This window comes from Podarcis melisellensis, assembly GCF_964234715.1.
Source record: "Podarcis melisellensis genome assembly, chromosome: 8".
NCBI lineage: Eukaryota > Metazoa > Chordata > Lepidosauria > Squamata > Lacertidae > Podarcis > Podarcis melisellensis.
The window spans coordinates 6,496,950-6,520,011 of record NC_138540.1 but is presented as its reverse complement, the minus strand read 5'-3'; the positions used below and the strand labels follow the sequence as shown (position 1 = coordinate 6,520,011).

At 49.4% G+C, this 23,062-nt stretch overlaps 1 protein-coding gene across 1 annotated transcript in view; it reads left to right on the top strand.

Moving 5' to 3' along the window:
- Positions 1-22,604, top strand: part of XPO7 (exportin 7) — a 59,399-nt gene extending 36,795 nt beyond the window's left edge. The window contains exons 15-28 of the mRNA XM_081922958.1: positions 995-1,068; positions 1,911-1,991; positions 4,564-4,627; positions 7,477-7,585; positions 7,885-7,991; positions 12,296-12,384; positions 13,742-13,849; positions 15,659-15,741; positions 16,626-16,840; positions 17,888-18,026; positions 18,510-18,670; positions 19,496-19,594; positions 19,725-19,852; positions 21,154-22,604. Of these exons, the coding sequence (XP_081779084.1) occupies positions 995-1,068; positions 1,911-1,991; positions 4,564-4,627; positions 7,477-7,585; positions 7,885-7,991; positions 12,296-12,384; positions 13,742-13,849; positions 15,659-15,741; positions 16,626-16,840; positions 17,888-18,026; positions 18,510-18,670; positions 19,496-19,594; positions 19,725-19,852; positions 21,154-21,247 (1,551 nt within the window). The 3' untranslated portion in view covers positions 21,248-22,604. The remainder of the gene's footprint in view (positions 1-994; positions 1,069-1,910; positions 1,992-4,563; positions 4,628-7,476; positions 7,586-7,884; positions 7,992-12,295; positions 12,385-13,741; positions 13,850-15,658; positions 15,742-16,625; positions 16,841-17,887; positions 18,027-18,509; positions 18,671-19,495; positions 19,595-19,724; positions 19,853-21,153) is intronic.
- Positions 22,605-23,062: the final 458 nt, after the last annotated feature.

The window sequence follows — 23,062 nt, the reverse complement described above, 5'->3', positions numbered from 1 at the left end:
TTAGCTAATGTGGCCTCCTGCTGCTGCTGCACCGCTGGAGCACAATTTCTGTTCTCATCCTGAAGCAAAGTTCTTAACCCGAAGTACTATTTATGGGGTAGAGGAGTCTGTAACCTGAAGCGTCTGTAACCCGAGGTACTACTGTATTCTTAATAACCTCCAGACTTGATTATTGTAACTCACTCATGGTGGGTCTGCCCTGGAGACTGACCCAGAAACTCCAGCGGTTGCAGAATGCAGCGGCAAGACACCTTACGGGGTCCTCGCCGCAGGATCACATTCACCCGGTGCTATACCAGCTGTACTGGCTCCCAGTGGAGTACAGGATCAGTTTTAAGGTTCTGGTTTTAACCTTTAAAGCCCTATACGGCCTAGTACTCTCGTACCTATGGGACTGCCTCTCCTGGTATGTCCCACGGAGGACCTTACGGTCTTCAAATAAAAATAGCTTGGAGGTCCTGAGCCACAGGGAGGTTAGGCTGGCCTCAACCAGAGCCAGGGCTTTTTTGGCCGTGGCCCCAATCTGGTGGAACGCTGTGTCACAAGAGATTAGGGCCCTGCGGGACTTGACATCTTTCTGCAGGGCCTGCAAGACAGAGCTGTTCCACCAGGCCTTTGGCCAAGGCACAGCCTGACCCCCTCCTTTGGCAATCCTCACAGAACCCTAGCCCAATGGTTGCCATTAATTTGATTTTGAATTGATTTTAGAATGCATTTTAGTTAATTGATTGATTTTATGTAAACTGTGTTACTTTTATTGTTGTTAGCCGCTCTGAGCCCGGCTTCAGCTGGGGAGGGCGGGATATAAATAAATTATTATTATGATTATTATATGATTCTAGGAGGCAGGTGCCATACTAAACAGCCATTGAGCATTATGTTTTCTTTTTCCTGACCTCCTAGGCTTCTGTTTCCTCCAGGCACCTTTGGTCTTAAAGGAAAAATAACAATTTCTATGGAGGCCTCTAAGCTTGACTTTGTTTTCCGCTTCTAGCTATATCGGCGGCTCTCGGAGGTCCTTGGGCTGAATGATGAGACCATGGTCCTGAGTGTCTTCATAGGGAAAATGTAAGTGTTCTGACTCCTTGCCAGTTGCGCTTGTCCATCATACATCTCTGAAGCCCGTGAGCCTCTGCTGGGATGCTCAGAGAGTAGAGAAGGAACACCTCCTGGCTACAGGCTGAACCTTGGGCCTGAGTTTGGCTGATGGGCTGCTCCAGAGATGCACCTGTCCTCCTCCTCTATGCCTTCCCCCACATGAGATTTCTCCACCCAGCAGCAGTTTTACCTGGAGAGGAACTCACCTGCCTAGGCAGGAGTGAAAAGGCATGCTCCGTTTTGCACGCCAGCCACCTTCCAAGGCAGGACTGTTCTGCCCTTGCCCACCCCCTGGTAGCATTGCTCCCTTCTTGAAGGCTCCCTTCTTGCAAGTGTGGCCTGGGATGAGCCAGTCGAGCTCCTGAGGGGCCAAGGGGGTCAAGCGCTTCCCTCCCTAGCCCCCAGGCCGAATCAGCCCTTGGCTGCCCACCTTGAGGCCTGTGGCTGCTGGGTGAGACTCTTCACAAGGGCTTCCGGAATTCTGCAGCCGGTGGTGGAAGGGGCAGGTTGCCTCACGGCAGAGGGGCGTGTTGTCACTGCCGCAGGATTCTCTTGGCCTTGCTGCAGAAATCGGCCCAAAGGGGCCACAGCATTCCACGGGCCCTGAGTTTGGGCCAGTGTAGCTTTGGGATCCAAGTAGTGAAGATTATCTGAAGGATAATTTTCTAGTCAACCAAATGTAAGTACTGTGACTTTACGCTGGTCTTTTCTGGCTTGTGTCGTTGTCTGTGGCTTTAGAGGAGGATGGAGATTGGTGAGCGAAAGGAGGGGCAGTCTTGAATCTGAGCGCATTTTTTCCCCTCCCCTTCTAGCATCACCAACCTGAAGTACTGGGGGCGGTGCGAGCCGATCACCTCCAAGACACTACAGCTTCTCAACGACCTCTCCATTGGATATCCTTTTCAGCAGACCTCTTCCTTGGGTTTGGGCACCAAATTCACACATCATCACAGTTGCATGCAGCTGTCAGGCAAAGCCAGGCTTCCTTGCTTTGATGTCCTTCAGGGCTCACTGTCCCATTTCCAGCCTGGCACTTGATAACTTGGTCTGCCTCAAAATCATCATCTCATTTCTCATTTTGCCCAGAACAAAATGGCCCCTACCCCCTAGGCGATTGATTCCAGCTAAGTAATAGGGTTTTGCACTAGAATACAGTGGTGCCTCGCAAGACGAAATTAATTCGTTCCGCAAGTCTCTTCGTCTTGCGAGTTTTTCGTCTTGCGATGCACGGTTTTCCATAGGAATGCATTGAAAATCAATTAATGCGTTCCTATGGAAACCGCCTTCCCCCGACCTCTTCTGGCGGGCGGCATTTTAAAATCGCCTGGGACAGCGGAGGACTTCTCCGCTGTCTGGGGCGATTTAAAAGCCCCTGGGAAGGCAGGCAGGGGGGACAAAGACTTTTGCCCCCCGCCTGCCTTCAGAAGAGGTCCAGGACAGGCTTCGCGGACCTCTCCGCAAGAAGCGGGAGCGCTCCTTGCGGAGAGTTGCCAGCGCGTCCAGGCTTCGCGGCCCCGCCGCCGGCTTCGGGACATCGTTCCGAAGCCGGGCGGCGGGGGGAGGCTTTCCCGCCCCGCCACTCGGCTTCGGGACATCGTTCCGATGCCGGGCGGCGGGGGGAGGCGTTCCTGCCCCGCCGCCCGGCATCGGGACGATGCCCCGAAGCCGGGCGGCGGGGGGAGGCGTTCCCGCCCCGATGCCGGGCGGCGGGGGGAGGCTTTCCCGCCCCGCCGCTCGGCTTCGGGACGAGGCGTTCCCGCCCCACCGTCCGGCATCGGGACGATGCCCCGAAGCCGGGCGGCGGGGGGAGGCGTTCCTGCCCCGCCGCCCGGTATCGGGACGATGCCCCGATGCCGGGCGGCGGGGGGAGGCTTTCCCGCCCCGCCGCTCGGCTTCGGGATGATGCCCCGATGCCGGGCGGCGGGGGGAGGCGTTCCCGCCCCGATGCCGGGCGGCGGGGGGAGGCTTTCCCGCCCCGATGCCGGGCGGCGGGGGGAGGCTTTCCCGCCCCGCCGCTCGGCTTCGGGACATTCCGATGCCGGGCGGCGGGGGGAGGCTTTCCCACCCCGAAGCCGGGCGGCGGGGGGAGGCGTTCCCGCCTCGCCGCCTGGCATCGGGGCATCGTTCCGATGCCGGGCAGCGGAGGGAGGATTTCCCGCCCCACCGCCCGGCATCGGGGCATCCTTCCGAAGCCCGGCGGCGGGAGGAGGTGTCCCCGCCCCGCCGCCAGGCTTCTGAGGAGGTCCGAGGACAGCGGGGAAGACGCGCTGCGCTTCCCCACTGTCCCGGAGATTTCCCTATGGGCTGTCGTCTTGCGAAGCAAGCCCATAGGGAAATTCGTCTTGCGACGCGCCTCCAAAACGGAAAACCCTTTCGTCTAGCGGGTTTTTCGTCTTGCGAGGCGTTCGTCTTGCGGGGCACCACTGTAGGTTAAATTCATTTTCTTAACTCGCTTTGTATTTGTAAAGTGCAGATAAATTGGGGAAGAAGCTTAGCTTAGTTGGGCAGGGAACAGGAGGGATCTGGCTTCTGGGATAGCCTCTTGCTGTCCTGGCTTATGGGATAGCCGCACGAAGCCTCTCCCGGGCAGCAGGATGCAGGCTCCCCCTGCCCAGAAGAGGCTGCGCGCGGCTAAGGCAAAAGGCTCCCCCAAGAGCCGCGCTCCCTTTAAAGAGTGCGCGGAGCATGTGTGTGGCTCTTCGGGGCTTTTCCCCGAGGAGGAAGAAGGGCAGTGATGGGCCACACACAATCTCTGTGCGCTCTTTAAAGGGAGCGCTGAGCAGAGCCTCCTGCCTGCATTCGCTCCATAAGACGCACACACATTCCCCCTTACTTTTTAGGAAAAGAAAAGTGCATCTTATAGAGCAAAAAATTAATAATTATGGGCTGGAAGAGGACCCAGAAGTTGCCTTTTCAACTCCCAGCCCAATGCGGATTAATCTCTGCAGTCCTGACCATAACTAGGGAGCAGATCTACCACATGAATGCACTTGCAGAGCAGGTAACTTGCACACAGCAGAAGGAAGGTGAAAATCCCATGGTGGCTATGGTCTCCCCCCACAGCTGGAGGCAGCAGTGTTTCTGAAAATCCATTACTGGAAACACAGCAGAATGCTGGACTGGATGGACCATTTGCCTGAGCCGGCAGGCATTTCTCAAGTTCTTAGGGTCACTAGCCAGCCTGACCTATGGGTCAGCAATGGAGTGTGTGAATGCATGAGTACACGCAACTGCAGATATTGCAATAGGCATCTTTGACATTAAGGGCCTAACTCAATCAGTCACGCTGGCTGGGGCTCATGGAAGTTGTAGTCAGAACAATCTGGAGAGTACCAGGTTGAGGAACCCATCTTCCCGGGTTTGCATGAGGCCACCTTGTTGGTAGTCCCAGGAACCGTCCCTTCATCCTCCCAGGGCTTTCTAACCAGTTTTTGACTGGTGCTGTTTCCTTAACATGGCTTCTACCTACAGCAGCGTTAGGAAACTGGTGAAACTCAGCGCTGTGCAGTTCATGCTGAACAATCACACGGTAAGCTTTCAGCCATCTCTGGTGCTTCACTGAGGTTGAGTGAATTTGCACGGTGAAAGGTGTCCCTGATTGTTCCTTAGATAAAGTCTTCCTGGCCCAGGTAGCTTCTGTTCCCAAGGTCTCTGCTGAATACATGGCAGCTCTCATGTCTTCCCTCAAGGGTTGTTGCTTGTGCTGCGCTGCCCGCCTGTGGTGGCTTTTCATGCCGTGCTTCTAGATGGCAAAATTCTCCTACATCCATGCATGAATCATCATGGGAGGCCTCTGTGCTGACAATATGAGAGACAGACAGAGAAGGAGAGAGATTGTAACTTGAGGAACTGAGGGCAGCAGTACTAGCAGCATCTGTGTACGTAGAGTGGGAGAAGACAGCCCCCTCTCTAGCAGCCCCCTCCAATTCCCAGGCGACATCCCCAGCATTCTAGGCTCAGTTCCTCAGTAGACTTTGTAGATATGCCACAAATGAGTTATTCTAGATCAGTGGTTCCCAAACATTTTTGAGGTCCCACCCCTTTGGTTCCATGAGCTTACCCGCAGTGCCCCCACCCTATAAAAAATATACAGAATACAGTGGTACCTCGGGTTACATACGCTTCAGGTTACATACGCTTCAGGTTACACACTCCGCTAACCCAGACATAGAGCTTCAGGATAAGAACAGAAATCGGGCTCCAGCGGCACAGCGGCAGCAGGAGGTCCCATTAGCTAAAGTGGTGCTTCAGGTTAAGAACAGACCTCCAGAATGAATTAAGTACTTAATCTGAGGTAGCACTGTAGTGGTTTGCATAGCCCAGTAAGGCAGATAATAGCACAGTAAAATTCAAAACAGTAACCATTAATTGTACATTTATCCAAAAGACAATAAAAACTGTTTAGTTCAATTAATGAAACAAAATTGGTGAACTCGATCAGGTGGTGCCAGGTTTCCAAAGCCTTTCACTCATTTATACCTCCGGTGCCCCTCTGCTGTCCTCCTGCCTCTTAGCACCCCCCCCCCCCAGGTCATCCCCCACACTCCGGAAGGAGCCGTACCACCCACTTTGGGAACCACAGATCTAGAGGCTGGGCTACGTGATTGAAAAACACGGCTGCCCTTCAAGATTGCTAGAAGCCTGCTGTTTTGTTCTTGGGCAGAACCCATTGTCCTTCCTACTTGTCCCCAAATCCACATGGCAACGGAGCTCTGGGATGTCTGCTGTGACTGTTTTGGACCCTCAAAACCAGCCTGCAGACCTGCCCTTCTGTTAGTCCCTTGTAGGATAATGGCAACCTGAAAAAGAGAGAGAACCCTTTCAGTTTATAAAAGCCTTGTCTTTCTGCTTGCCTGGAAAATAACTATTGCATCCCCAGGTAACTAGGCAGGTCCCTCTCCATGAGTTTATAGTCTGTCGTCTCCTTTGCACACACCTCCGCAACCCTGGATCTGAGATATCAAAGCATCCGAAATACGAGCAGAAGGAAGAGAGAGACCAGTTGCTGTGTAGAGCAGGGGTCAGCAACCTTTTTCAGCCGTGGGCCAGTCCACCGTCCCTCAGACCATGGGGGGGGCGGACTATTGGGGGGGGATGAACAAATTCCTATGCCCCACAAATAACCCAGAGATGCATTTTAAGTAAAAGCACACATTCTACTCATGTAAAACACCAGGCAGGCCCCACAAATAACCCAGAGATGCATTTTAAATAAAAGGACACATTCTACTCATGTAAAAACATGCTGATTCCCAGACTGTCCAGCGGCCGGACTGAGAAGGCGATTGGGCCACATCCGGCCCACGGTCCTTAGGTTGCCTGCCCCTGGTGTAGAGAGTATGCAAAATGGGGTTTTTCCTTTTTTATAGAATATTTATTAAGATTTTCCATAATAATACAATGAAAATAAAAAGAAAAAATAACAAAAATACAAAAATAAAAATAATTAAAAACACACAGAATTTTCATTACTTATTTTCCATTAACTTATTTCCCGGACCTCCTCATACCTCCCTTTTTTGTATTCCAATTCAAATTATTAGTTCAGCAAATCCTTACCATTACCAATTTCTAAACCTTTTTTTTTCATATTCTCTTAAAGCATTACAGCTGGAAACCACTTAATTTCTAAAATGGGTTTTTTCTGGAGTATATGAGAGTTGCTTTGAGCCTGGGATTAAACTATTTTAAATAAACACATGCCCCCAGCCCTTGTGAAGAGAAGCGTGTCAGGATCCTTGCCTTTTTCTTTCCCTTTAGAGTGTATGGCTAATGACCTCTGGAAGGTGCTAAAGAGGTCTGTTTTCTAGGCTGAGTTCTAGTCCTTTTGGGTAAGGGTTTGCATCGCTTTTTGCGGTTGTTAATTTTCAGGATACAGACCGGTTCAAAGTTGCTTCGCCTGTTACCTTTACAATGCTTGGGCATTTGACTTGAGTCATCCACATTTGACCGCTGTGCCCCACAAGCTCATGGCAGCTCTGCCTTGTATGCACAGGTCCAGACCTTTCTATGGCTGCTTAGTATTGGTGATAGCTACAAATTGCGCAAGTAAATACTAAAAAGAGGGTGTTTTGCTATGATTTCCTGTTATTCACACTTCTGTTGACCATTCAAATTGAATTTCAAAACCACGCCTAAATCATGACACTTGAGTAAGTGAAAAATCCTGTGCATTGTAAGTAATCTAGTGAAGTTACACGAACTTGACAGCTGGGATTGATGACCAAATTCTAGTCAAGCTGCCCCAACTGCCGAAAGCAGGGCGAGGAAGACAGTGTGCTCTTGACTGGCCAGTGTGAGCACAAGCCAGGCACAAAACCTGCCTCTTCACCCCCTGACCAGCTGCTCCTCAATAACCTAATTTTTGTTCTTCAACAGAGTGAGCACTTTTCGTTCTTGGGTATTAACAATCAGTCCAACCTGAGTGATATGAGATGTCGGACAACTTTCTACACTGCACTTGGGCGCCTCCTCATGGTGGACCTAGGTATTGCACTCTGTTCTTACAGGCCCAGAAACAGGCCGCTGGACTCTTCTAGTCTTAACTAATTTAATTATTGGTGGGGGCAGTTAATAAGTTAACTTCCTGTAAAGCAAACATATCTGCTAGGCTGGGGAGGGGGAATCTGAATGTTGATCCTTATCTTGCACACATTAGCACCCCATAGTTCACTAAATGGGCCAGTTGAGGAGAATTAGTTCTGCTGACGGCGACCCCAGATTTGTGGCGTGTGTTGCTGTGCACAGGGCTGTAGAAGATAACAGTCCTTCATGTGTCTTTTCCAGGGGAGGACGAGGATCAGTATGAGCAGTTTATGCTGCCCCTCACAGCTGCCTTTGAGACGGTGGCGCAGATGTTCAGCACCAACACCTTCAATGAGCAGGAGGCAAAGGTAAGGAAGGTCCAGCTCTCGCTCCCCCAATCTTCAGCCACCTCCTTGCACAAGCCTTCAAGCCACGGAAACTTCTTTCACCTGCTTGGCAAAACATTCTGGACTTCAGCTTAACCTATCAGCCAATGGCCCTGCTCACTGGGACTGATGCAAACTGGAGTCCCAAACTTCTAGGGGGCGCCTGGTTGGCAAAACCTGGCTTGGAGGCTCTCTCTCAGCTTGTGTGTGCAACCTAGAGGGCTCTTCCACATACCGTCTCTAGTGATGGCCAGCCTCCTTCAGAATCTGAAGCAGGGATTACCTGTCAATGGAGGATGGTATCCTTTGACTTGGGCTCAAGGCAGGTCTTTTACAAATCAAGCATACTGCATCAGGCCATTAGGAGGAGGCTCTCCCTCAACACACACACCCCTCAAATTCCTGGTCCTGTCTGCTGTTGAGGCTAGACCAGAGGTCAGCCACCTTTTTCAGCCGTGGGCCGGTCCACCATCCCTCATGTGGGGGGCTGGGACTATATTTGGAGGGAAGGATGAACGAATTCCTATGCCCCACAAATAACCCAGAGATGCATTTTAAATAAAAGGACACATTCTACTCATGTAAAAACACGCTGATTCCCGGACTGTCCGCGGGCCGGATTGAGAAGGCGATTGGGCCGCATCCGGCCCCTGGGCCTTATGTTGCCTACCCCTGGGCTAGACCGTTTGTCAGAGCTCCTTCTTCTCTTTTGGCTACCAGTAATTTTCTTTTCCTCCCCTTCCTCCTTCTGCAGTGCTTAGTTAAGTGGCTGCCTGTATTTGGCCACTTAATTTTTTTCTCACTGCATACAGACCTCATTGGGCTTTCAGGATGCTACCTGCCACCTGGAATGTAAAGCCATCGGGCTCCTTGTGCAATCCTGGCCTGAAAAGAGCAATGACCAGTCCTTAATTTCATTCAGTGGGAGGCGGGCAGACAACCACTCAGCAAGTGGACTCTCATCATGGATATTTATTTATTTATTTTCCACCCATTTATACCCCAGTTGGCAGAGGGGGGCTGTCCCTGGCTTTTTCTCTTATCTGGCCCTGATCATTTCACAGGACTGTTAAAACTGTCACAGGCAGCAGATGCTAGCCTGTATGCATCTTTTTTTTTCTTTTCTTCTCATCCTACGACAAGATGGTGGTGTGCTTAGAATGAATTTATGGCCTAAACACTGAACCATGGAAACAACCTCTAAAACAAACCTTTCTGTGGTTCCTGATCAGAGTTTCAAACTATTCGGGGAAGAAGCCCTCAATGACAGGCTAATTGAGACATTATTCTTACTCTTATTTTATTTGTACCCCGCCCATCTGGGGGCTAGAGGATTGCAGAATCGGGGCGCAGCGTTGATGTCAGTGACACCATCGCTCCTAGAACAAACCAGAGTCCCAGCGCCAGGCAAATGTGCCCTTGACAATTCACACCTTCCCTCCTGCGGGAAGGGGAAACGCGGGAGAAGGGGATCATCCTAGCAACAGTTTTGGCCGTACATTAACTCCAGCAAAAGGAAGGCACCAGTTAATGTCACCAGTGTCCAGGTCTTCAGAAAAATACACCCTAGCTTCCCTGGCAACGCAGTATCTGCTTGATAGCCACAGTACAAAACAATTCCAGATTCTCAGAAATGTTTGGGGTATACAATAGGGGTGTATGTTTGCTTTTTTAAATGAATTTTAAAAAACAAAGTGAACAAACCCCATTTGCTTGTATAAAAACAAATGGTAATTCAAAAAGAATGAGTATTAAATGGGAAAAAGCCATTTGTTTCTTTTGGGATAAAAAATTGAAACTGTCTGGAACAGCTTGTACTGTTTGCAGGGAGTGGGGAAAGAGAGCAGTCAGACACTGTCTGTACCTTTTAAAGTTGCCCATAAAATGGGCCGTTTGTCCTCTCCATTTGAAATTTGGCAAGTCTGATACTGTTAAAGAGTTGTAGGATGCTTCTCAGTTTTATGTCATTTGGATGGAAAGCCCTGGAATTAGACAGCAAAAGACTAGCTAGGTTTGCTACCGAAAGAACCGGAACAAAATGTGAGATTAATGAAGTCAAATGCACTTGCTCTAATTCAGTAATGGAAAACAAATAACAAAACAAATGGCATTTTAAATACTGAAAACAAATAGAGTAACTAACTGAGATATGTGTCTTGTTCACCTCTTGATGTATACACCTGGTATTTTTCTTGCCCAGGAAAAATGTTGACTTAGAAGGCAATTGTGCATTTTGAGCACCTTTTCATGCTGTGCAGTGGAGGCACTCTGCTCCATCACAGGAGCCCAGGCAACCACCAGATTTACCCCCTCTGATAGTAAAGCATGCCTGCATGTTCCAATGCAGCTGAGGCACTCCAGACTTTTTGGGAATCTATATTGCCAGCGCTGAGCCCACTTTCAGACTATTGCCTGTATTGTCTTCACAAAGCTTATCCTTCTCCTGAGACGAACGCAGAGACCAGGGTTCAGTTGCTGTGATACAACACCATCAAGGCTGCCTGGCTAAGTCCCCAAGACTTGGACACCCAGAGTCTGAATTCTTCTGTGCGCAAAGTGATTCAGAAGCATTTTGGCATTGCCAAAGTCGCCTGGTGAATGGCCAAGTACACCGTTCATTTGAGGTTCCCAACAGAGCATGTCAAAGAAATAGGTGCCTCATCTTTCCCGTCTCCTGACCAGAGACCTTGGGAGTCCTGGTAAGAAGGAAGAGGTTGCATCGTGGAGGAGATGAGCTGGCTGCCTAGCCCTACTCCACAGCGGACTGTACTCTTTGCTCCAGAGGAAGCAGGCTGTTCCTCATATCTAGCCAGCAGAGAGGAGCCTGCCCCATCCCCAATGAGTGACTGAGAACCCACCTAGGCTTAACATCCAGGAGAGTTGGGGCTATATTAGTTCCTGGCTGTCTTGCTGCTGCTGGCATAAGCCAGTTGTGGCTCTTAGGGCTTCTGTAATTATAATTTCTGCTATTGTATCCCTGACCTGTTCTTCTTAGAGACTGTTGCATCCCTCTCCTTCCTTCCCTAATCTTGAGGGGTTTATTTTAACACCAGTTATTCAGACTTTTTGGTTGGTCTCAGTGACGTTGTGCCAAGCCTCCTCCTGATGGATGCTTCAGTTTGCTTGCCTTTTGGGCACAAGCCCTGCCTTGAGAGTGAGTGAGAGGACAGGAAGAATTCCCTCTGGATACCCTCCGTCCACCACAAGGAACATTCATAGCACCTTATTTTTCGCTCCATAGGACGCACCTTGTTTTAGAGGGGGAGAACAAGAAAAAAAATTTCTCCCCCTCTCTGCTCAGCGCCCCTTCAGCGAAGCGGCAGGAGAAACGGAGCCCCTTCCGTTTCTCCTCCCGCTTGGCTGAAGGGGCGCCGCGCAGCTCTTCAGCGAAAGAAACCTGAAGCCTGCGGAGCGCAGCAGGAACTCACGCTCCGCTCCGAAGGCTTCAGTGCGCACCGACCCCTCCCGCTCTCCAGGCTTCAGCGAAAGCAACGCGAAGCCAAGGAGCGTGAAGGGAGCGCTCCCTCTGCGCTTCGGAGGCTTCGCGTTGCTATCGCTGAAGCCAAGGAGCCTGCATTCGCTCCATAGGACGCACACACATTTCCCCTTAATTTTTGGAGGTGAAAAAGTGTGTCCTGTAGAGCGAAAAATACGGTAAGTCCCACTGTTCTTTGAGTGGTATCAAATGAGACAATGGGCCTGTAGATGTAGGTGTCTGGCGACTCTCAACGGAACTTTCCACTAGTGAGATGCACGCAGTGTGCTCCATGTCTTCCCACGAAGGGGGGTAGATGAGCACTGAGCTGAACTGTGTTCCGATGCTGTTTCTCAGGGAGTACAGCACGATCTCATCTTACGTGCAATTGACTCACAATTTCAACCTTGCGTGGTTGAAAATGGGCTAGTTGAAATTGCACAGTTTAAATGCACACAAGACAGAGAGTTTAAAAGCTCCTTTTGCACCAAGTTTTCCTGCCACGGAAGGAACTTGCTTAATGGGCAAGTCCTGCTCAGCACGTGGGCTCTGGGATGCTCTTGTGGGAACTCAGATGACCTGCAAGAGCATCCCAGAGGCCTTGCCTGGTAAGCAAGGTGGATGTTTAAAAGCTTTCCACCTTGCTTTGGGGGCAAGGCCTGTTTCCTGGTTCCAAGGAGCGGTTTTAGTGCACATGGTTTTGCATGTACAAACCATCCTCAGAACGTAATCCCCGCACAAGGTGTGATCATACTGTATCCATTTCTACAGTCGCTTTTTTCCCCTAACCCACACCTCTCCCTTCACACAGAGGACGTTGGTTGGCCTGGTGAGAGATTTAAGGGGGATTGCCTTTGCCTTCAACGCCAAGACCAGCTTTATGATGCTCTTCGAGTGGATGTATCCTTAATCCTTATGTATGTCCCTTTACTTCTTCCTGCCACTGCTGAAAACTGCCTTGTGTTGCCTTCAACCCTTCTGATGATACTGCAATTCAGGTGATGGGCTCTCAGCTGCGTCATTGAGAATTGAGTCCCCTACCAGACCTTGGGCTTAATCTGTTCTTTTTCATGGAATAGCAAAACTGCCTGATCTTCCCTGATCAAGAAGCAGGGCATGCAGGCCACAGAGTGCCACCTGTAGAATTCCTCCTGTCTTGACATCTGGGGAGGCTCATGACTGTGGCCAGGGAAGAAAACCCACAAATAAGGTGTAGACATAGTGGTGGCAGTGGGATCCCACCAGGATCTCAGCCAAAGCGGTCCAGTAAAGTACTCATCCACTTTTCAGGATTATTATCCGCACCCTAATCTGGCAACATCAGGTGTCTTTTGTGAGTGCCCATGCCCTCCTACCTTTAGCCAAATAACACCCTGAGTTTTAAGAACCTGAATATAATGGTTTAATTAAACCATAATGGGTTTAATAACAGGTGGAGAGAATCAGCTTATAGAGGGGAGGTCCAAAAAATATCTACATGGTGCCTAGGGAACAACTTGCACCTTAATATCAGCAAGGCAAAGGAGATGGTGATGGACTTTCAGAGGAAGAGAGGAGAACTATCCCCACTGTACATCGGGGAGGGCTGTGTGGAGAGAGTCTCTTCCTTTAAATTCCTAGGAGTTTATCTCAGTGAAGACCTTACTTGGAAAATCAGTACAACCCAGGTGGTTAAGAAAGCCCAGCAGAGACTCTATCTCCTCAGAGTATTGCGAAAGAAGGATGTCAATCAACATTTGATGATCTCCTTCTACCGGTTCACAATAGAAAGTCCTTTCAGACTGCATCACGGTGTGGTACGCTGGTTTGACATCAACTGATGTGCCTACAGAAGGTGGTGAATACAGCACAAGATATTATGGGCTGTCCCGTGAATCCACTGGATGAAATAGTGGAAGAACGTTGCCTCAGGAGAGTGAGGAAAATTCTTAGGGATGATTCACATCCTGGCTGGCACTTTCTTGATCTCCTGCCCTCGGGCAGAAGATATAGAAACATGATTAGTCGCACCAACAGGGTAAAGAACAGCTTCTATCTCTGGGCTGTTAGGCTGCTGAATGAAAAGATAACAACAGGGCAACTGACTTTTGGGTTTGGTGGGTGTGTAAACGAAGGGAATTAAGACTAAGAGAGCTGAGTGGGGGGGGCGGTGCTCATGTAATCTCATTGTATATAAGTTGTACAAGTGACAATAAAGTATTTCAATATTTAAAGTCATCCTGGAAGAAGTGTTGCCTCCTTAACTTCTGCCTCACAGCTACCCATCCTACATGCCAATCCTGCAGCGGGCAGTTGAGCTGTGGTACCACGACCCAGCCTGCACCACACCTGTGCTCAAGTTGATGGCCGAGCTGGTGCACAACAGGTAGGTGAGAGGAAGAGGGTTGGAACTGCCAGGGCTGACTTGCCTAGGAATGCAAGGGGGGCCATTCTTATATCTGCAGGGGCCTTGCTGGGATAAGGGGAAGAGAGGGGATGAGGAGTGGTTTTAACAATCCAGTATTGGCAAGAGAGTTAAATGGATTCTTACTTTTGTGTCAAAGTGCTGTTAAACAAGTAATAAACACTGCCCTTCAGTTAATAATTTCCAGGGTACCACCATCAACTTATCTATGAGATCACCTTGCTCCATATACGCCCACTGGGCTGCTTCAATCAGCGGAACTGGCACCACTACAGGTGCCACATAATACCTATTCCGCATTTGTAAGGACTCACTATTTTAGTGTGGTGGCACCTACACTTTGGAAATCCCTGCCTTTTGACACCAGGCAGGCGCCTTCATTATACTCTCTTTTTTGGTGCTGGCTAAAAAAAAACCATTTGTGTGGTGTGAGTTTTAATCTGTTTTTGGTTTATTGTTTGAACTTTTTGAAAATATTAAATTACTGTAGTAATTTCTTCTTAATAATAATAATAATAATAATGTTTTACCTTTTATGTAAACCGCTTGCTTTTTTAATTTTACAAACAGTGTATAAATATTATGAAATAAATCTGAATAAGCAGACTTGACAGTAACAAAGAGCAATGCAAGAAACAGTCACAGGAGAACATTTAAACATTTGTTTATTTTATTTATTTATTCGGATACCACCCTTCACCCAAAGATCACAGGGCAGTTCACAACATAAAACTCACCAGAAGCTTAAGTGTAACCACAGGAACCAGGTCCGTTTTCCCTGGAGACAGTATAGAAGACCCCCTGCCCTCTGGTTGCCTCCGTTGGCAGGGGCCTCTGAAGATCTGGACAAACCAGAAGTAGTCCTTTGAGCAGCGCATATTTGTCTGTGGAATTCCACAAGAGACTGTGATAATAATAATAATAATAATAATTTTTTATTTATACCCCGCCCTCCCCAGCCAAGGCCGGGCTCAGAGCGGCTTACAAGCAATAATAAAAACAAGATGAATGATTATAACTTAAAAACAAAAATAAAATACAACATTAAAATAATGGAACATTAAAATATTAAAATGTAGCCTCATCGCAGGAGGAGAAGGAAAAGAAAGGGGGGAAAAGAGAGGGAGGGAATCAAATTGGCTCCAAGCCAAAGGCCAGGCGGAACAACTCTGTCTTACAGGCCCTGCGGAAAGAGATCAGATCCTGCAGGGCCCTGGTCTCATGAGGCAGAGCGTTCCACCAGACCGGAGCCAGTGTTGAAAAGGCCCTGGCTCTGGTTGAAGCCAATCTAACTTCCTTAGGGCCTGGGACCACTAGGGTGTTGCTATTTATGGACCTTGAGGCTCTCCGTGGGGCAGACCGGGAGAGGCGGTCCCATAGGTACGAGGGTCCTAGGACGTGAAGGTCAAAAGCAGCACCTTAAATCTGACCCTGTACTCCACCGGGAGCCAGTGCAGCTTGAAAAGCACTGGGTGAATATGCTCCCCTGGCAGAGACCCCGTGAGGAGCCTCGCTGCAGCATTCTGCACCCGCTGGAGTTTCTGGGACAGCTTCAAGGGCAGCCCCGCATAGAGCGAATTACAGTAGTCAAGCCTGGAGATGACCGTCGCATGGATCACTGTGGCCAGGTCGGGGCTTTTTATTTTCGGTGGCTTTTTAAAAGGATAGCTAAATTTATGGAGGATGGGCCTATCGTTGGCCGTTATATGAGCTCCAGCTCTTTTTCTTCCCAGACTTCAGCCAACTCACAACTTTGTCACTTCTTTCCAGATCCCAGAGGCTGCAGTTTGATGTCTCCTCACCCAATGGCATCCTGCTCTTCCGGGAGACGAGTAAAATGATAACTACCTATGGTGGGTCTCTTTCGAGGGAACGGGCGTCACTTGATGGGCTGCACTAGGTTGCAGTGGATGGCCAAGAGATGCCCCACTCCGTGACTGGTCTTAAACAGGGGGAGGCAGGGAGGCAGCCCGCAACATTCTCCAGTCACAGACGTCCTCTAAAGGAGCAGATCTGCTGTCTGAAGTCCTGGAGCAGGAGGAAGAAAAGTCCTTGCCAAAAGACAAAACAGCCAGGCCATGGCTCTTCCCCCAGAACTTCCTTGCCCTCTGGCACTTTTCCCAGGTCGCTGTTGACAGTCTCACTTTTTCTTCTCTTAATTATGTATTTTTCGCTCTATAAGACGCACCTAGTTTTTGGAGGAAAACGAGAAAAAAATATTCTGAATCTCAGAAGGCAGAACAAGAGGGATCGCTGCGCAGTGAAAGCAGCGATCCCTCTTGCTGTTCTGGCTTCTGGGATAGCTGCGCAGCCTGCATTCGCTCCATAAGACACACACACATTTCCCCTTACTTTTTAGGAGGGAAAAAGTGAGTCTTATAGAGCAAAAAATACGGTACACTCTGTGCTAGGTTATTCACATGAATTTTTGGATTATTTTAGAGTAGAACCAAAGCTCATAGCGAGCAGCAACAGAGGGCAAACTATGCTGTTACAACATTTAAGAACAGGAGTAAATTAAAAAGCACCTTTCTGTATCAATATAAAAATTGGTATTGGCCTCACCCCCTTGTGAAGGCGACATGTTGAGAGTGAAGTAATGGTCTCCTGCACATTAAGTGTGGCTTTTTGACTTCTCTGTTGACCTCCTGAGAATAATATACTCTGGGCTGAGGTTAAAGGGGCAATGTACTGAGCAGAGTTGAGATAGCTAGCCTTTTAAAAAATGCTTTTGCAGGAAATCGCATCCTAACCTTGGGGGAGGTTCCGAAGGATCAAGTGTATGCCTTGAAGCTCAAAGGGATTTCCATCTGCTTCTCCATGTTAAAAGCTGCCCTGAGCGGCAGCTACGTCAATTTCGGTGTCTTCCGTCTGTATGGGGACGACGCACTTGACAACGCCTTGCAAACCTTCATCAAACTCCTGCTCTCCATCCCCCACAGTGACCTTCTGGTGAGCTTGTCCGCCTTGCATCAGGCCCTCAAACCTTCCCCCACTTCGGGGCACCTTGGGCAGCATTCCACAAACTCATCCCATAAGCGCAAGGATTATCACTAGCACAACAATACTTCTCCCCGCACAATCCTCAAACCTGCTTGAGTGTCGGAGGAGCCCCTGGAACAGATTTGCAGGCGTGCAGGGGAAGAAGTTCTGTCGCACTAGTGATAATCCTTGCACTGATGGGATCCTGGCTCAGCGCTGCTTTGCATACAGCCCCTTGTTTTACTGCGCCACCTGTGCACAAGTGTCACAGTTGGTTTGCAGTTACTCTGCACCACAGATGGGCAACCTGCTATCAATGTTTTCCTTCTCAGAGCTTTTGCAGTTAAGATTCCACCTTTTTCATGCCTTTTTGTATTCCCCCCCCCCCATGTTGTTTTTGACAATCTGTGCTACAAGGTCTGCACTGAATCCTGCATGTTGCCACTAACAGGTGATTTGGGCAGGAAGGCTAATGCCCCTTGCTAGACAAAACCATGGGGTTAACATGGCCTTGTGGGATCCAAATGGGAAGTTGGTCGGTAGATGCTGAAGAATGAGAAAGTGTGCTGTGGAGAATAAAACCACAAATTCCTCCTCCTACTTACCACCTCTCTTTGCAAACACACACCTTGAAATTCTGGTGTTGGGGGTTCACAGTACATGGGCTAGTGCCTTCCACAAGCTCAACAATCAAGAAGCTGTATTTCCCGTTATGGGAGAGATGCTTTGAAACATACTGCTTCTGTCAGCAGGGTTGCAGTGGGGTTGTATAAGCCAGTGTTTCCCAACCTTGGGTCTCCAGCTGCTGTTGGACTACAATTCCCATCATCCCTGACCATTGGTCTTGCTAGCAAGGGATGATGGGAGTTGGAGTCCAAAAACAGCTGGAGACCCAAGGTTGGGAAACACTGGTATAAGCACTGTGCTGTTGCTCCCTGTAGCAGTTTTGGGACGCGCCAGGATATGACTCCTCACATCTCTCATACCCCCGTTCTCCCTTCCTTCCTTTGTTTGCAGGACTACCCTAAACTCAGCCAGTCCTATTATTCATTACTGGAAGTACTCACCCAGGACCACATGAATTTTATAGCTAGCCTGGAGCCGCACGTAATCATGTATATTCTTTCTTCCATTTCGGAAGGTCTCACAGCACTAGGTGAGTGTGTCCATGTTCTCTGTGTGTCTCCTTGGATGTGCCAAGGATGGGCAGGGGCCTGAGGAGTCGGGGGATGTTTGGGCAGAGGAAGCAGTGGGGAGGAAGATCCAAGGGACAGTTACCTGTGGGGTGGGGTGCCCCCCTGTGAGGCAGCTGCCAGTGGTGGTGGAACAGGGGTCAGGAGGAGCAGACTGGGCAATTGAGACACATCACAAGCCTGCAGCCATAGGCACCTAGACAAATAATTAAAGATACAGAATGATGGCGCCAGGCGAGACTCCTTGGGGAGAGCGTTCCAGTAACAGGGAGCCACTGTTGAAAAGGCCTGTTCTCGTGTTGCCACCCTCTGGACTTCCTGTGGAGGAGGCACACGAAGAAGGGCCTCAGGTGACGATCACAGTCAGGGTCGGTTCATATGGGGAGAGGTGGTCCTTGAGGTATTGGGAGTCACCCCACTCTGCCCCTTCTTTCCTGTCTTTGTAGACACCATGGTTTGCACTGGCTGCTGCTCCTGCCTGGACCACATTGTCACCTATCTCTTCAAGCAGCTCTCCCGCAGCACCAAGAAGAGGGCTGCCCCCCTGACGCAGGAGAGCGACCGGTTCCTGCACATCATGCAGCAGCACCCAGAGATGATCCAGCAGGTAAGCGGGGGTGCAGGTAGTGGTGGCAGCCGGTGGCCTCCTTGGCTAATCCTATGACACTCATGGAGTTGAATTGCTGAGGCCCAACATTGGTTTATTTAGTGCATTTCCATTCTTTCGCCGAAGAATTGATTCTTTTGAATTCTGGTGCTGGAGGAGACTCTTGAGAGTCCCATGGACTGCAAGAAGATCAAACCTCTCCATTCTGAAGGAAATCAGCCCTGAGTGCTCACTGGAAGGACAGATCCTGAAGCTGAGGCTCCAATACTTTGGCCACATCATGAGAAGACTCCCTGGAAAAGACCCTGATGTTGGGAAAGAGGGAGGGCACTAGGAGAAGGGGACGAGATGGTGAGAGGAGAGGAGACCTGATGGGGCTGGCAGCCTGTCGCATCAGAGCTGATGATGCGTCTCAGCTCTCCCGAGCAAGAGGCCAGTCGGGAAGCACATGCAACAAGATGCTAATTTGCAGCCTCCCTACTCCTTCCTTTCAATACAAGCTTGAGAATTCTTGTGTGGCTATTCTTGTGTGCACCTGCCAAGGCTCAGTTAAGGCTACTGGATGGGGCAGGAGAGCGCAGCAAGGGTAGTTACTTAGCTGGTGCCCATCATTACCTGTCATGCTCATCCAGGTCACACTGAACAGACTGGATGAGGGATGCACATTACCATGTTTCCTTGACTGACTGCCTACAAGCAGAGATGCAGCAGACTCTTCCCCCTTTAAATGGTTCCATTCAGTCATACGTCTATTTCAAAAAAAAAAAGTCCCTGCGATCTCTGAAGAGTGTAACAGCTAGCTTGATTTTTGCTCATTCCTTCTAGATGCTATCAACAGTGTTGAATATCATCATCTTTGAGGACTGCAGGAATCAGTGGTCCATGTCTCGGCCTCTGCTTGGTTTGATACTGCTCAATGAAAAGGTAAGGCACTTCTTAGAGTGTTGTTCAACGGCTGGAACTCCTTAAAAGGAGTGCTCAGGAGATGCTGACTCGTGTCAGCACAGTCCCTTGGATAACTTAACCAGCATCCCTTTTTTTCTCCCCCTTCCAGTATTTCTCAGACCTACGGAACAGTATAGTGAACAGCCAGCCTCCAGAGAAGCAACAAGCTATGCACCTCTGCTTCGAAAATCTAATGGAAGGCATAGAGCGTAATTTGCTCACCAAGAATCGCGATAGGTCAGTATCTCTCCTCTCCTGCAGAGAGCAGACTGCATAACAGCTGGGGATGGAAATCTCCCCTGAGGCTGCCAGCAACTCAAGGCCCTCCAGGAGCCATCGCAGGCATCAGGGGAGACTCTTTGCCTCCAGGGCATCTCTCTGTAACGTTGCTCCACTGGAAAACATATGAGGTCATGAGCTGCTTGGAATTTACTGTGCAACACTAGTGGCTCAGACATGGGGCAGATATTAGGCATGGGGAATGTTCACAGTAACTCTTACTTGAGGGCAGAAGCAAGTACCCTGTACTTGCAAGTATTTAAAGCAGTCTTCCCCTCTGCCCCCACGTGCCCTTCTCATTAAGTCCTGGCATGTCCTAATTAGCAAGGCCCTGAGCAGAAGAATATAATACTTTGCAAAGCCTGTTCTGCAGGCTAAAAGCGAGGGTGCTTAACTGTCCTAAATAGATTATTTTAGGGAGGTGGGAGTGGAAAATAGGAAATGTCAGAAAGGAAATTGGTGCGGAAACGGTTCTTGATCAAAAGTAAGGGAGCGGACTTGGCTTCGGCCATTCCACCCCAACCATTAGGAATGTCTTCCCAACTTGAAGAGCAGTTCAGGGATGGGACAGCCTGTCAAGGGTGGCTGGGGAAACCCATTCCCAGAATATTTGGCAGGTACCAGTTGGCCCAGCTTCAGGGAATGTGTGCACACAGCTGCTATCAGCCTAACTTTCCAGCTGATTATTACAGAATTATTGTTCAAAACAGAGATTTTCAGAGAATGGGGATGTTAAAGCAAATTTAAGGGAAAGATCGGAGAGGAGTAGAACTTAATGGGAAGAGAGTCAGGGTCTAAAGAACCTCGCAAAAAACCAGGACACAAATGATGACCCCTGCAAGCCTTTACCAAACGCCGACTTGCCGTGCCTCAGGAAAGGGCTATACACTTTATTTTCATTTGCTTTTCTTAACGCGCCTTAAATGAAGTTACCAATTCACATCCCTGCAGCAAAATCGAGAGCTGTCCTTATACTTCACTGAGCAGCCTTCCAAGTGATTCTGAGAGTTCAGTTGTCAGTATACATGGTGACCATCTCGTGCAGGGGTTCCTCTCCCGGTCCCCATGCGTGTCGGCAGAGCACGTTTAAGTGCACCTCACCCCATTCTGCCTTCTTCCAAGGCCCACACGTTGGCGATTGCATGCCCATTGGACATGCCTATAAATGATTGCTGCCTGTATTTAATAGGTTGACTAACATCTTGTGATGGTGGATTTTGCCCGCTTTCTAACCCAGCTTTGGCTTGCCTCCTTGGCAGGTTTACACAGAACCTGTCTGCATTCCGGCGGGAGGTAAATGACTCTATGAAGAACTCCGCCTATGGGGTAAACAGCAACGACATGATGAGCTGACATCTCGCGAGGAACCTCTCTCTGGCCCGGGCCGGGGAGGTTAACTTTTCCGATGGAAAGACAAAAGGGCATTTCTGATCCCTGCTGGTCGCTGGGGCTAGGCTGCAGGAGGAAGGGGTGTTAAAAAAAAAAGTTCACCAGGGCAGAGGGGGCTCGTTTCCTTGGGGGCGGAGCAAGGGGGAGACCAGCGTATTTCCCTGGGTGAATGTTGGAGAGGAACCCCAGCGTCCTGCCGCAGCCTGCCTTGTATAAACATGTACATTTTTTCATAACATTTTGAACAAGGTTTATATTGACTCAAGTTTAAAAAAAAAAAGTGTGACTGAAATTTTTACAGAGTTTAGTGCACCAATGCTGAAGTGAGGGTTGTATGTGAGTGAGGAATCTGTGTCTCCTGGCCGCCTGCCGTGTTCCTGGGCAAGGGGGTGTGAAAGTGCAGAGTTATATTTAGTAACCAGTGTAGAGAGAGAGGCACAAGAAGTGTAAAATTCCAAATGTATATTTTTCTTATACATCCCTTTTAACTTGCACCATCCTACCCCAATCTTCCTTCTCCCCTCCCCACCCCTTCTTGTTAGGAACTCAAAGCCATGCCATGCTCCATGCTGTTCCGTGAGTGTCCATCCCTTCTGCCCCATCAAACTGACACAGCTCTCTTCCCGCCTGGTCCCAGCTGGCCAGCCCAAGGAAGCCTGAGCTGCTCTGTCCATGCCTCGCCTCCCCCCCCCAGAACATTACACCAGGCTTTTTCCCTCCGTGTGTGAACCTCCTTGTTTCTCAGCTGCTGGAAAATGCATAGAGAATCTGCTTCAGGGCCTGAGCTAGTCTCTCTCCTCCCCAAAAGGCAGCCTCGGTGAACTGCCTTGCCTTCTAGAGCCTGGCCGTGGGCTTCCTGAGGTCATCTGTGCTGCCTGTCTACATTAGGGACTGTGGGGACTGGGCACAGGCTAGCTACCAAGGCAGGCCCAGCATGACATGTAACAAATCTCCTTGAGAAAAGTCCATTATTCCCCCCCTCCCAAAAAAATGCTGCACCAACATCAATGTTTTTCGATATTTAAATTTACTTAAGAGAAAATAATGGGGGGAAATGACCTGTTTGCCTTGTTACTTCCCCATTCTTCTTGCTGCTAGTTCTGTGCCCACCCAAGCCCAGCCCTAACCTGCCCTGGTTTCTCTTCCCAGATAGCACCTCCTCGGTTTTTATTCTTTTTTGTTCTTTCTCCTCTGGCGACTGTGTGTTGGGTCCTTTTTGCGTGAGCAGATTGCTGGATGACTTGTAAGGGTGTTTGCCGCATACAGTGTAAGCATTGTGGCTGCAAATAAACTTCAGTGGTTTCTACTGAGCTGTGTGGAACCAGGCCAGAGTGTTACTCTTGTGTGACGTTAAATGACAGGAGTGTGCGATGACCACGAGCCAACAGGCGGGTGCCTGGGAACAAGAGCGTAATGTCTTGCCAGCAGTAGGCAACCCTCTTAGCACCTGCTTGCTTCCTCATCCCTTCTGGAAAAATATAGCGGAGGGGCGAGAGGGGGGACAGGAGGAGAGGCGACAGTACTATAACCACCTCCCAAAGTAGCCAGGTTAAGAGGATCTCACGCGCAGCATTTGCAAACACAGTATTCAATCTGTGCAATTTTAACGATATGCAGTTTCTGAAGGCCGCTGATTGAAATCCTGTAACTTCAGGTGCAAGTGAGGCAGAGCGCTTAAAAGTTATTTTTGCACTCTGAAAACCCAGTGCAAAAAGCTTTTGAGCTCTCTGGATTTCTTGGGAAGCAAAGCTCTCTATCTAATGTGTGCGTCAGTTCTGT